The sequence below is a fragment of the Chaetodon trifascialis genome, chromosome 20 (assembly GCF_039877785.1).
Source record: "Chaetodon trifascialis isolate fChaTrf1 chromosome 20, fChaTrf1.hap1, whole genome shotgun sequence".
Taxonomy (NCBI): Eukaryota; Metazoa; Chordata; class Actinopteri; order Chaetodontiformes; family Chaetodontidae; genus Chaetodon; species Chaetodon trifascialis.
The window spans coordinates 1784773-1798937 of record NC_092075.1 but is presented as its reverse complement, the minus strand read 5'-3'; the positions used below and the strand labels follow the sequence as shown (position 1 = coordinate 1798937).

General features: G+C 45.9%; 2 protein-coding genes across 2 annotated transcripts in view; one reads left to right on the top strand and one right to left on the bottom strand.

Moving 5' to 3' along the window:
* The window catches only part of LOC139348881 (synaptic vesicle glycoprotein 2C-like), a 36358-nt gene extending 31930 nt beyond the window's left edge, over positions 1-4428 (top strand). Inside the window, exons 11-13 of the mRNA XM_070989268.1 lie at positions 198-401; positions 591-750; positions 1191-4428. Of these exons, the coding sequence (XP_070845369.1) occupies positions 198-401; positions 591-750; positions 1191-1374 (548 nt within the window). The 3' untranslated portion in view covers positions 1375-4428. The remainder of the gene's footprint in view (positions 1-197; positions 402-590; positions 751-1190) is intronic.
* A 398-nt stretch (positions 4429-4826) lies between these two features.
* Positions 4827-8917, bottom strand: LOC139348813 (proteinase-activated receptor 3). The gene is made up of 2 exons (XM_070989165.1): positions 8769-8917; positions 4827-7572 (listed from the first exon to the last, which is right to left on the bottom strand). The coding sequence occupies exons 1-2, from the start codon at positions 8830-8832 to the stop codon at positions 6521-6523; spliced, it is 1116 nt and encodes a 371-aa protein (XP_070845266.1). The 5' UTR covers positions 8833-8917; the 3' UTR covers positions 4827-6520.
* Positions 8918-14165: the final 5248 nt, after the last annotated feature.

The window sequence follows — 14165 nt, the reverse complement described above, 5'->3', positions numbered from 1 at the left end:
CGTTATATTTAGAAAAGGTGTGTTTTGAGCCCAAACTGGCTCTTTTTTAAAAATCTGAATGAGGTAAAGCTTTTTAGAGGGAGTGTTTGAGACGCGTTACTGCAGTTTGAAATCCACCTGTAAATGAAACGTGTCCTTGTGTGTTATTCAGACACTCTGCAGAAACCTCTGCTCTCCTCTGTCTCCCACGTTTCCAGATATTGACGACACCAAACTAACAAATTCAAAGGTGATCAACAGCTCCTTCCACCACAATAAGACGGGCTGTCAGATGACGTTCGACGACGATTACAGCGCCTACTGGGTCTACTTCGTCAACTTCCTGGGAACGCTGGCTGTGCTGCCCGGAAACATCGTCTCTGCCCTCCTCATGGACAAAATAGGACGCCTTAGCATGTTAGGTATGATGCAGCTTTCTCTCTGCTCGCTGAGGTCCTGTTCTGACTTTCTGTTTTGAGCTATGAATAGCCGCCGCTCCCGTGCAGAAGTCTTGATGTCTTCTGACCCGTGTACCTGCGGCAGCCTGCTGTGAGGTGGACCAGGCTGTTTTGAGTGTGAGATTAAAAGATGTGTCGTGTCGCGTCCTGCAGGAGGCTCCATGGTGCTGTCGGGCATCAGCTGCTTCTTCCTCTGGTTCGGCACCAGCGAGTCCATGATGATCTTCATGCTCTGCCTCTACAACGGCCTCAGTATCTCCGCCTGGAACTCCCTGGATGTGGTCACCACAGAGCTGTACCCGACAGACAGGAGGTGAGAGCTTCACCTGGACTCATCATCTGATTCTTCTGGTCGGCCATGTGGAGATTTTCAGTTTGCGTACTTATCAGTAATAGTAAGATGTAGGTGATAACAAGCTTTCGTCATGAGAATCCAGCACAATTTAAGAAAGATTAGAAAGAGGGCAACTCTGCAATGTCAAAACATTTTGAGAAAAATTTCTAACATCTCAGTAAAAAAGCGCCACAGTTCAGTGTGGCTGCATTTTCTAGAGTTTGCAGACTTTCACTGGTTATTATCTGTTTTCTGATGATGTTGATTTTGATCTTTGTCGTCCGCTCTCTCGTAGAGCAAAGAGAGAATAAAAATAAAGTCTAAGCTTCAATGAGCACTGCAGTGTCCTCCCAGCCTCATGTAATCCAGAAATAACATGTCCACTCTCTCCCACGTCCCCCTTGTCCTCTTGCTTTCAGGGGCACCGGCTTTGGCTTCTGTAACGCCATGTGTAAGCTGGCGGCGGTGCTCGGAAACCTGATCTTTGGCTCCCTGGTTGGCATCACCAAGGCCATCCCCATCCTGCTGGCATCGTCCGTGCTGGTTGGCGGCGGGCTGGTGGGGCTCCGACTGCCAGACACACGCGCCAACGTCCTCATGTAGACCTCAACGCAGAGCAGGATGTTGTTCACCAGGTGTTCACTCAGTCGACCGAATAACATCATTTACGGACTGTGGTTTATTTGAATATCACTGAAACAAGCTGTGTGCTGTCATCCTTCTAGTATTTATTATTTGATGAATAACGCTGAAACAAACGCAGGACAAGTGACGGTTATTCTGATTTCTGAGTGAAACACCTGGTTTAAATAAAAGATAATGAAATGCAGTTTAACTCAACAGAGAGCTGACGATATGACGGGTTTGAAGACTACAATCAAAGCTTAGAAATGCAGGAATTCAAGGTGAAAAGGCTCCTGTGGTGTTAAAACTCGTATATCAGCAGCTCGTTATCCACCACGAACTGTTTCACACATGCGACTCACAAATGCATGTGTCAAAGCTGCAAAAGGCTCCGACGTCTGGCAACCCTCCAAATCCTGCTCCACGTTCTGCAGACGAAAGGAATAGTTTGACAGATTGGGAGGTGAAGGTACCAGCAGCTAGTTAGCTTAGCATAAAGACTGGAAGCAGGGGAAAACAGCTAGCCTAGCCCTGTCCAGTGGTACAGTGACAAAATACAAGCGCTTGTAAAGCTCAGCAGTTAACACATTAGATCTTTTTCATTCAAAAAGAAGTTAGCTGTGAGGTTTTATGGTCGGTAAAACCAAAATTTGTCATTTTCACACTTTTTTTTGTGCAAATTAAACAGACGCAAGATGCTAATTAGTGAGCTTTAGAGGTGCTGGTAGTCAGATTTGCTTACCTTTGGATAAAGCTAGGCTAGCTGCTACCCTCTGCATTCAGTCTTTAAGCTAAGCTAAGCTAAGCTAACTAGCTGCTGAACAACTCGAAACGTGGAACTGTCCCTTCAAGTGAAAATGATTTTGCTTGTTTATATGTGAATCTGTTTATTTAATGTTTTGCTGTATATTTGTTATTTATTGACGGCGCTTTTGATCAGTATTCCACCAACGGTCGATGACGTTTGAGCCTTTTGCCGCAACTCGAGAATGACAAGGCCATACGGAAAAAAAAAAATCTATAATGATAAAGTAGTTTAGTCAAAACCGGCAACTTCAGCAGCTACATTTCTAAAGAGAAAAGAAGTTTACATTTTCTGCTTTTTACAGTAAGAGACTTTTGAGATTGGAAACCTTTTGTCTGAACGCTTCCTCTCTCCTCTCTCGTGTCTGTGTCGTGTTCGTCTCGTGGCGCCGAGCTCACCATGAAGGGCTTCGCTCTCCGTTGCAATCTGATCTGTCGAGAAGAATTTATATTCGGCCGTTATAATCTGCTCCTGTCCTTGTTTCCTTTTCCCTCTATCTGTCTCGCTGTCTCGGTTTGCTCACGGTGTCTCTCATCCAGTCTTGTCCTCTTGCTCGGTTATCTCCTCCTGCCTCGCTGCTGCTCCCTCCGACACTCAAAGGCCTTTCTCAAATGTCGTGCCTCTCTCTCCGTCGAGCCCGTCTCTCCTTCCAAACCTCGCTGGAAGCTTTGCTGCTCTGTCCTGCTTTTCTGGTCTCTCATCTCTTGATACTGCGGTGTGTGTGTGTGCGTCTCTCTCTATCTGTGTGTGTGTGTGTGTGTGTGTGTGTGTGTGTGTCCATACAAATAAGATGAAGTACATCTCATGTGTAGAAAGACAAGTTTTTCTTTTTATTCCATGTTTTTTTCTACACTGAGGAGCTGGGGTTTGTGGAGGATTTGAACCACGTGATGAAATGAAATTAAAAGCCATGTTTAAAGGATCAGTTCACCCAAATTTAAAAAATATATTTACTTATGTACTAACCATGCAAATAGTTTTTTGTGTATGTGTTCAGATTTTATGCATTAATGCAGGGGAGGTGATTAAATATTATCTTATCTTACAGCCATGCTAGCTGCTCTGAGAGGCTATGCTGAGGCATAGCAGTGAGCTAAATGCTAATGCAAGCATGCTAACATGCTCACAATGACCATGCTAACATGCTGATGCTTAGCAGGTATAATGCATATCATGGTGACAATATTACTTTTTCCCATGTTAGCATGCTAACATTTGCTAATTAGCGCTAATCAGAAAATACAGCTGAGGCTAATGGGAGTTTTTCAGGTGTTTAATCAGAAACCAAACTGGAGAAATTAAGATTCTGGGGGAAAGTTAAGGGGACACCACACTGAGGGGAACAATGTCCATGTGTGTTTTTTGAGATTTGGGTGAACAGACCCTTTAAAACCTCTAATGAACGGAGCTCTTGCTGCTACTGTGTCAGTGCTTTCATGTTAAAACGCATTAGATCATTTGCAAAATGAAACCCTGGACCAGCTTCTCCTCTGAGTTCCAGTCGGTGAAGAACAGCGCAGGTTCACGGAGGTATCTTAAAATAACTCTCTGAGGATGATCTTTGGTATGTGGGTCTAACCTCTCGCTCTGAAAAGGTCATTTGTGCAGAGCGTGACCTCCGACACTCAGCCATTTCCTTTTGAGATGAGTTCTTTGGAATGAAGACGTGCATCTGCTTTCCTGATGAGCATGTTCGATGCTTCATTTCTGCATCCTCCACCAAACCTGTGCTGAACACTGTTTCCAAAAAGAAGTCCTGCATGTTTGTTACTGAAGTCCTTCTGTTGTGTGTGCTTCTTCCATTTTGGTGTCTTGGCTGTCCCTCTGCGGGGGGGACAGACATGTGATTCCCGGGTCAAAGGTGAATGTATCATTCTCGTGTGTTGTCAGACTTGCTGTGGACACGTGTCTTCTAGGTCGTTGTGAAAGGGCATGCCCGCGGTGAGGTGACTGTTTGTGCTGCGTGATGTGGCGGCAGGGGTCCACTCTGCGTCTGGGACGGCGTCCAGTTAGAAGAATCGTTATGTAGAGTCACTGCGGCGGGGGTGAAGTGGGCAGACTTTCAGTTTTAAAGCCTCTGCTGTGGAACAACACGTGGAGGTGTGTGTGAAAACAGCTACCTGTCCTTGATACGATTTATTTTGATAAGAAAAGGCTCAAGTGATTGTGGTGTAAAGGTGGATTCCTCCGGTGTCTGCATATTGAATAAAGACTTTCATTTGAACAGCTTTGGGCCTTTTTGTCATCCTGTCCAAATGTGGCTGCATCCCTTTCCACCAGCAGATGGCGCCATTTACACAAACGTCACCAGGACTGGCTCATATTTAATCAGGAGTTATTAAAAGACTGTGATGAAGCCTTTTTTCAATGAATTTAACTTCTGAATAACTGAATGACTGCTCGCTGCTCATTTTTGTCTTGAGGACATTTGAGAAGAAAGGTTCTTCGATTGAATTATTATTATTATTATTATTATTATTATAACATTAGTGATGGTTCTGGCCCTTTTAAATCAATGTCATGTAATGTTATTGTTTATTTAAGCAGTGATGTCAGACTCGTCATCTATAAGGTGTGAAATGAGTCATTTGACCATCACACTGAAGAAATGAGTCTTTGTTCAATTCAATTCAATTCAATTCAATTTTATTTGTATAGCGCCAAATCACAACAGAAGTTGTCTCAGGACACTTTCCATATAGAGCTGGTACAGACCAAGCTCTTTTATCTACAAAGAAACCAACAATTCCCCCATGAGCAAGCAAGTTCCAGAGCAAACCACACACCGACACAACAAACCACACACCGACACAACAAACCACACACCTACATGTTTCTCATGTATTTTCTTAGCATACAAAAATATTTACAGCACAATAAAAGCTTGTCCTCTGCTGCAGATACAGATTAGTACTGACTACTGCAAAGACTTTAACGACAAAGATTTTAATGCACAGATGTATAGAAACATACTCCAGGTCGCGTCACTGAAGAACCTGAAACAGCTTCAGTGATGATGATGATGATGCCTGACGTCATTCTGTCCGGACCCTCGAATCCACCAGCAGCTCGCTGATGTTCGTGGTCTCTCAGATAATCTTCCTCCAGCTGCTAAATCCAGACGTCATATTTGATGCTGAGCTCCGTTTCCATCATCACGTCAAAGTGTTGTTCAGTCGTGTTTCTTCCAACTCGTGAATCTCTAAAATCAGGTCATGCTGCTGCCACGTCATACCTCTGCGAGCATCCCTGCGTCGTCAGATTTCACATCGATTCTTTAATTTTAGGGCCTTAAATGGCCTCGCTCCTGAATACATTTCTGATCAGCTGACCCAGCGCGAGCCCTCTCCACCATTAAGATCCGCAGATGGAGCCCTGCTGGTTAATCCCAGGTCACGGTTTACGACTAAAGGTGATCAGGATTTTAATCCACACCAAGAAACCAAGACACACTCGGTGCTTACACTGTTTTTAATCCTATTTGATCTTGTTCACTTCATTTTATTGTCTTTATTTCCTCTGCGCTCATGTCCTTTATCATTTTATCTGCCTTGTCTGGTTTTATTTTTCATTTTCTACATATAAATAAATAAAGTTTAATGTGCTTATTCTTATCATAAAGGTCGACCATGTGGTGGTCCTACAGAAGGGGTCGGGGCAGACTGACTTCTTTCCTTAAACACATTTCTATCAGAAAGTTTAATACAATATTAACAAAACTGTATGTTTGACATATTTAGATTTTAGCCACAGACTTTATGTTGTTTCCGGACAGATGAGGTCATGGATGATTTCAGGAAATGATGTTGTTTTATTCTAGTTCTATATACGTCTGGTGGCGTGTTGGCGTGTCGCTCGACATCCTGTCACAGGAAATGCCATCACAATGAAAGAGGAGGTTAATGGTTCATCCTCCTCTTCAGGAAACATCTTCAGCAAACGAACGTCAGAACTTTAAATGTGATGAGAGGAACATACAGACTTCTACAGCCGGTCAGGTTCACAGTATAATACAGTTATTTTATCGTCCGTGCTACACAGAATGAGAAGTTAATACCAAAAATATTCACCTTTCACACACACACACACACACACACACACACACACACATATTTATAGGTTAACAGCTACCATCAGACCTCTCATTTCCTCTATCTGTCACTCTCTCACACAATAAAACAGTATTTCTATATAAAAATATGTCTTCTGCTTGCAGAGAACACGCGTCCTTTTGCTTTCTCTTTGGATTCCAGCCACAGAGATTTTTTCCCTCTCCCTCACCTGCCAAACCAAAACCAGTTTCTGGAAGCATGCAGGTCTTCAGAAAGACAGGCTGAGGGTCTTCCCTTTGAAGGGCCTGAAGCGAAGAGTGGAGCCTGCAGACTTGGACATGAGGAGGAAGAGGAAGGGGTCCAGGCAGGCGTGCAGGCAGCACAGACACACCGCCACTTTAAAGTGCACGTACAGGCTCTCGGACCCATCCGCGAACAGCTGCACGTGATGGAGGAGGTGCAGCACTGCGGCGGGAGTGAAACACAGCAGGAAGATGGCGAACACCAGCGAGCTGGCCCGGATGTAGGTCGCCCAGTCGTGGTGCGATCGGTTGAGCTCACAGACGATTCGGGCGTAGCACACGACCGTGACCAGCAGCGGCACCAGGAGGCCGAGAATGGTCAGAACCAGGTTGTAGTAGAGCAGGAAGACGTGGGAGTCGTGGTCCAGGGGCAGGATGTCGTGGCAGGTGACGAGGCCCACCTCAGGGAGCCAATAGCTCTGCTGGATGAGGAGTTCAGGGACGACGGCGGCGCCGAAGACCCCCCACACGGCCACGCTGGCCCAGGCCGTGCACATCCTCTTGGGGAGGCGTTTGTACATGAAGGGGTGCACCACGGCCAGGTAGCGCTTGATGCTGATGCAGGCCAGCGTCTGGGCCGAGCAGTACAGGTTGCCATAGAAACAGGCCGTGACCACCCGGCAGGCAGCCTCTCCGAGCACCCAGTGGTTTCCATGGAGATGGTAGTAAGCCTTGAAGAAGAGGGAGACGAGGAGGAAGAGGTCGGAGACGGCCAGGCTGCAGTAGAGGATGGCAGAGGACACCTTCCTGATTTTAGAGGCCAGTGTGCACAAGATGGCGACGTTGGCTGGGATCCCGACAGCGATGGCGAGCACGTAGATGAGGGGGATGACCCGGGTGCTCAGCGGGCCGCGGAGGAAGCCCACTGCGCTGCTGCTCAGGGACTGCAGGGCTGGAGGGGGCTGGGATGAAAGGGGAGCTTGTGTCCCGTTTGGGACATGAAATATGTTGGTCTCAAAGACGACGGGGTCCCCTTTAAAAGTTCTGGGCACGGCGACCACAGAGCTGTTCCTTTTCCCTGCAGCACAAACAGGAGCACTTTATTCAGCCTCACTCGCTCTTATGTAAACAATTATTCTTAACAACTTTACAAACAGATATGGACTGAAGTGGAATTCACGCAGAGGTAAAAGCCTGTTTTTAAGAACAGGATGTGCCATCAGCTGATCGAAGAGGGCGTCCACATGTTTTATTTCCTTCATCCTACATGAACAGATCAAGCAGCACTGTCAAATAAGAGTCCTGCTCGCTGTATGGACATGCACTCACACATGGACTGTCCACAAACTCCCACTTCAGGCATTTCTTTGGACTATTTGTACTGTTTACAGTTTACAGAAACAGCTGCTTTCACACATGTTTACAGTCTATATTCACACCTGTTTCAGGTGTATATGCACCTGTTTTCTAGTTTGATGTCTTTATTCAGCTTTCTTGTCCCTGATTACTTTCTGTATCTATTTCTTTTGTGTTACACTGAGAGCAACCTGAAACCAGTCAAAGGCAAAGTCCTTGTATGTGTTCACATAATTTGTCAATAAAACAGATTCTGATCCTGATTAATCAATGAACAGTTTTACATCTCGAGTAGCCTTTCTGTCTCTCATCACAGACATTTGTCTCAGAGGACAGGGTGAGGCAGCACACATCAATCAAAGCGTCCAGATCAGACACACACCGAGGATGTTGCACAATGAGCTGTGACACAGCTTAAAGCTCGAGGTGGCACCTCACAGATCGATGTTTTCATCCAGCTGACAGTCCACCAGCCGAAGACGTTCAGCAGATAAGACAAACAGAATGCTGATCACCGATCAATCAGTTAATCGATCGATCGTTTCAGCTCCAGCCCTGATCATGATCCATAACTGCTGTCAGGGTGAATCAGGGACAGTCACCTCTGTGCAAGTTACAGCTTGTTGTGTTTCCTCAATGTGAATCAACCACAGTTCACTCATTTAGTAAAGAAGTAATTTAGTTTAGTTTAGTTTAGTTTAGTTTAGTTTAGTTTAGTTTAGTTTAGTTTAGTTCAGTAGTTTAGTTTAGTTTAGTTTAGTTTAGTTTAGTTTAGTTTAGTTTAGTTTAGTAGTTGACGCCTTCAGTCAGTCACATGAAGATTAAAGTTAACGTGACTGGTGTTGAAGACAGCTGGATGTTTCAGAATGAAGGAACTTCAAAGAAGAAGATAAAAGAAATCTTTTTCTCAGCTCTCACCTCTTTTCTGAAGGGAGTCGCTCAGACAGAGAACAAAAACGAGCAGAAGCAGAAGTTTCCTCATGTCGTCTTGATGTTGACCGGCTCTCTGCTCTGACTCTTCCTCCTCTGCGGCTCGCGCTCAGCCTCGTGCCGCTCGGTGTCGCCTCAGCCCGCTGCTGCTCTGTGGGTGTATCCATGTCCCACAAACAGCAGCCCCCCCGCCGAGAAAACCCTGACATCTTCAGTGATTCAGCAGGAATGTGGCTGCCTCTGGTTTCTGTTTTAACACGCACTGCACGCACAGAGTGAAGCAACCCCTCTCCCTCTCACCTGCAGCATTGTTACCTGTTCTATCAGGTGACCGCAGGAACGGCTTCTCCTATCACCTCTTTTCTTTCACTTTAAACCTTCTCCAACATTTTTAGGCTTTTCCGGCGTTTTGCAAACTCGAGTCACAACAAGCTGCTGCACGTTACGTCAAATAGAAATATGTCTGCATGATTTATGTCGGACATTTGGAAACTTTCTGTCGAAGCGATGCCTGCAGTGACAAGCGCGTCAGTGCGCGAGCGCGGAAGCGTCTGTCTGCACATGATAAGTCTGCCTGAACATGAGCTGTTCTGTTTAGTCTTCATCCGCTCACACTTTATCTTCCCATCAGAGAAATGTTGTATTGAAGTCCATCTTTCGGCTCACAGACGCTTTAGGAAGTCGTGCACTGACGCGACCCAACGAGCTGATGTCAGTCTGTGAATTTCCCTGCAGCTGTACATCTTTTTATCATAACTTCATCTTGTTTTCATACCTACAAGAAACAGTTTGAGGTATTATTCTTCTATTTTTATTATCTGAGCCTCATCAGAGCGCGAGCGTCCAGCTGATCACAGCTGTGACCTCCGTCCTGTTTGTTACATGAGGGGGGAGGTGTTTCTGTCCCACCCCGCGTTCAGCTCAGACCCTCGCCGTTATGTGATACCCACTTCCCTCCTGTGACGTAATTCCAGCAGAAAACATCGCAGATGACTCATAGTGAGGAGGAGGAGGAGGAGGAGGAGGAGGAGGGAGCGCATCTCTTCATGTGGTCTCAAACAAACATCACGTGGTTTCAATGTTTGACGAGAAGCTGCACAAAGTCAGAGGTTTTGTTTTCTGGAAGATACAAAACCAGTTTGCCCGATTTGTTCCCACGTGAAAACAGTCGTTTTGCCTATAAATACATACAATTAATCCATTTAACGTGAATCAAAGCATTTCATGCGTGAGTGAATCTCTTCACACGAAAACACAAACGAAAGCAACATTCAATAAGTGTGAAATCACACATTTATTTCAGGCCTGTCAGAGAAGAAGCACGATGCACCTCCTTCCTGTCTGACTTCTGCAAACATCAGCACATCTGTGGAAAACACAAGCAGCAAATCAGCTTCGCTTTTCCACGTGAGGATCCTCCAGACACCGAGGTGCAGAGCAGACTGCGGGACATGTCCATCAGCCTGACCCTCACACACACCGTGATGCTGTGAGACACTAACAGCCTCTCAGCACAGGGGGTTAAAACAGGGAAGGTAACAGGAGCTGCCAGTTCTCCCCACCAGAGGGCGACATTTCCCTTCATTACAGGACGACTTGCTTCCTCTGCTGAGGCCACTTAACACTGTCATCATTTGTCCACTTCTGCTCATGTTGTCCAAAGCTCCCAATATTTCAGCAGCAGCTGCCACAGTGCTTAGACTGATGAAGAAAGTCTTAAAGGACGACTCCCTCGAGGCGCAGGGTCACTGCCAGGAGACACAGATGGTTCAGATAAATGGACGATTTGGACGTTTCCTGTTTCTGTTTTTGCTGCTTTCTGCAGTGGTTACGTAAACACCATTAAAGCCTTTAATTCAGAAATGTCTGGCATGCTTTCTGACATCAGAATGATATAAAAGCCATCTCACTCATGTTTTACACACTTCTTTAGAGGAAGAAGTGTGTAAATATAAAGCTAAAAGCAGACTGAAGCTGCGCTGATCAGTGACGTTCTATCAGCAGTGAACTGAATGTGTGTGATATGAACGCCGTCTCTCGTGGTGATTAACCCGCTCATGATGTTGCTCTTCCCCTCAGCTCTACAGAGCATTTTAGCGTCTTTCAGCTTGTTTTGGCTCCTTTCAGCTCAGATAGACTAAACTAAGCAGACCCAGTTAGCAAGTTAGCAGCTAGCTGGTGGACACAGTGGAGCATTTAGCAGCTAAAGAGACACTGGAATAACATTTACCAGGTGATCACAAACACCTGCTGCTGGTTTCCACTGCCCCCTAGCGGACAAATAATAAAATAATACAGCTTTTACACACAGAGACATCGGTCCACGTGATTTATTGAGCCTGATATTATAGTGGCTTTGTTAAAGATGTGATACTGTACACCTGGTAACAGCTGATGCACTGTGACGGAGGTGGAGTGATCAGGATTTTGGGGATTTCTGGGATCTTCCTCGTGGCCTTGAAGGCGTCCTGGCAGCTGCTGCTCTGTGTGACCTTACATCACCTCGCTGCCCGAACAAAGCCTTAAGCATGTATACTCTTATAATTGTGTTTACTATGATCGTTAATGGATTGAATGTTCTTACAATCACACTGTGAGTTAATATATAATCTCACTATGATTCCATATAATCTCAAAAGTGCCTTTAATGACAGTAGTATTGTTTAAAATGCAGTTGTGAATCTTTTTTTAATTTAGGATGAGAAAGGCCTCAAGATGATGGTGTAATTTGAGAAGAATAGAGAGAAAATAAAAAGGATGCACCTTTAATGTAACAAGACAGACCTGGGAAAGAGGGAGATTCAGGGCAGAGCGGCCGCCAAAAGATAACGTAATGGTGTAAAATTAGAGTAACTTTACGAAAAACAGAAGATGCCCCCAGGGGCGTGGTGAACACCAGGCTGGACTGTATAAAAGACGGAGCGCTGACCAGTGTTGGAATTCATCAGGATTGCCTGTTGAGCGTTTCCGACAGCGTTCCCGTTTGTTTCTGGCAATAAAAGCTCTTTGCTCCTCGGACTTCTGACTCCTGCAGGTCTCTATTTGACATTTTTGGACAGCTGAATTTGAGTGTTTTTGGCCTTCTGTGGTTTGTGCGTTTGGCCTTTACATTCCACGACATTACGAAGACGGGAAGCTGACGATCGCCTCACAGAATCGAGATACGAAAGTGAGGAAAAAGTCCTCCGTCTCCTGGAAAAGTCTCCTCTGGAGTCTCTGGCATAGTTTAGCACATATTCACAATCAGTGTCACGTGAGGAAATGAATCATCCGCAGCCTGAAAGCAGAGCAGATGGCATGTTTTTACAGTGAGTCGAGAACAGAGCGACACTGTGAACGCCATCCAGTCTGCAATGGGACGAAGTCATTTACTCAAACACACGTTACTTGAGCTTTCAGCTTTACACCTCGACGCTGCCACAGCTCAGAGGGATGCAGCCTGTTGTAATTTCACTCCACAATTTCATGAACTTGTTCTCATTTCAGACAAAAAGATAATTGTCCTGTGCTAATGGTGCTGCGATGGTTCTGCCTCTGGACCCTCCACAGAGCTTCAGCCTGTTAGCGACAGCATTAGCGTAGCCTCATCCGTAGAGGGAAGACTCAGGCGATGAAGCAGCAGGTCGTGTGGTTTGCTCTGCGCTCACCTGTCCCTGCTGTGAACTGCTTTCCACATTAGCGGCCTGCCCGCCTCCTCTGATATAACACATGCAGGTAACAGGGACTCCAAAACCTGCGATGTGGATTAGCAGCCACTGTTTGCTGTCCACCCGGGGTCAGAGCTTCAGACATGGAGTCTTCATATCGTCATCCACTGTTAGCTCTACAGATTGGCCTTTTGGCAGAAGCTGCAGCCCCAATAAGACGCTCACAGATCCCTGTCTGTCAAAGCTTTTCTCAGTTTCACGCTGTGTTGTTGCTCTTTTACTTAACTAAAAGACTTGAAGGTCATCCACTCGTCTATTATTACTGCCAGTTTCAGCTCTGTATCACCACTAGTGGAACTTCAGTCCATGAAAGTTCAATGCTGTTGAAGAAATGGTCTAAAAGTGCTGCTTTTCCTCCAGCGCCACAGTTTGACTTCGCTCGACTTTCATCACAAAGAGACGAGCTGTCGATGCACAGTGAGCTCATGAGCTTTAAGTGCTGCAGGGTTGAACTTTATCGGCTGTTTATCAGCTTCCTCTATCTGATGGACCAAAATACACAACGTTTCTCTCTCATGCGTGCTTTACTTCGTCCTGCACATGCTCGTAGACACACATCCTGTACCTGACTGCTGGTTCTAGCTTCACAGATCTGAAACATGCACCAGACGGTAAACTGGTATCATGTGTGAAGACAATCAGACGGTCCCTTTTTGTGTCTCTTTATAAACAAACTGACAAAGCTGAGACACGTTTAAAACCTGACATTTGACTGAAAACACACATTAATGTCCTTTCCTTTCATGTTCCTTTCACCGCCTGTTGTTGTTGAACACCTCCCTGACTGCTCGGTGCCCAGAGAGCGATAAAATGTGCTAAAGTGCACCCAGAAAACAACAGGAATCAAACTTGTGAAGCGCTGGCCTGGAGCCCGGCCGCTGGCTTCGCTCTAATCTCCCACAGTCTGCATCCTGCCTCCTCCCATGAGGAGGAATGAGCTTTTGTTAGTTCAGGAACGCCCAAACTCAGCAGGCCACAGGACGTGACATGACCTCCAGAGGGACGCCATGTCCAGCTGACCAAATTTAAAGCATTCAAATGTCTCTGTTAACGACGGACGGCTTCATGTGTGTGAAGGAAGTCATCGATCATTTTTGACTCCTTGTTTCAGTTTTATGGCTCATAGTTTTAATGTTTTGGTTCACGCTCATGCTGTCATCGTGTTGCTTTTGGCGGTATCAGGCAGCAAACACTTCCTGTCCAGCACCAGAAACCTGACAGGCAAACACGCAGTGGAACGTTCAGCTGATAAACAGCCAGATGTTTTCCTCAGGAGTCCAAAACAGACGAAGGAGAACACTGGACTTCTGCTCCTCAGGCGTCCAAAGCACGACTTCAAATGAGTGATAATGTCGCTGTGTGTGTGACCAATGGGGGGGGGGGGACTTGACCTGCTGGCTGCGGTCCACTCGATGACATCACTTGATGTGACTCATGTTGTGGAAAAAGGGGGCTGGTCCAGACCCTGTCCTGACTCCTGGAAGGACACAACATGTCCATTACTTCAGTGCCCCCCCGTTCCCTCGTGTCAAACGATGATAACCATCTCATGCTTCACAGCTAACAGACGATGAGGGTGGCATCAGTTTGATCTCACTCGTAACCAGGAAGTGATGAAGCTTGTCCCCCAGAATGTGAAACTTTGCCTGTAATGACTTCATGAGAAGGAGCTGCAGAG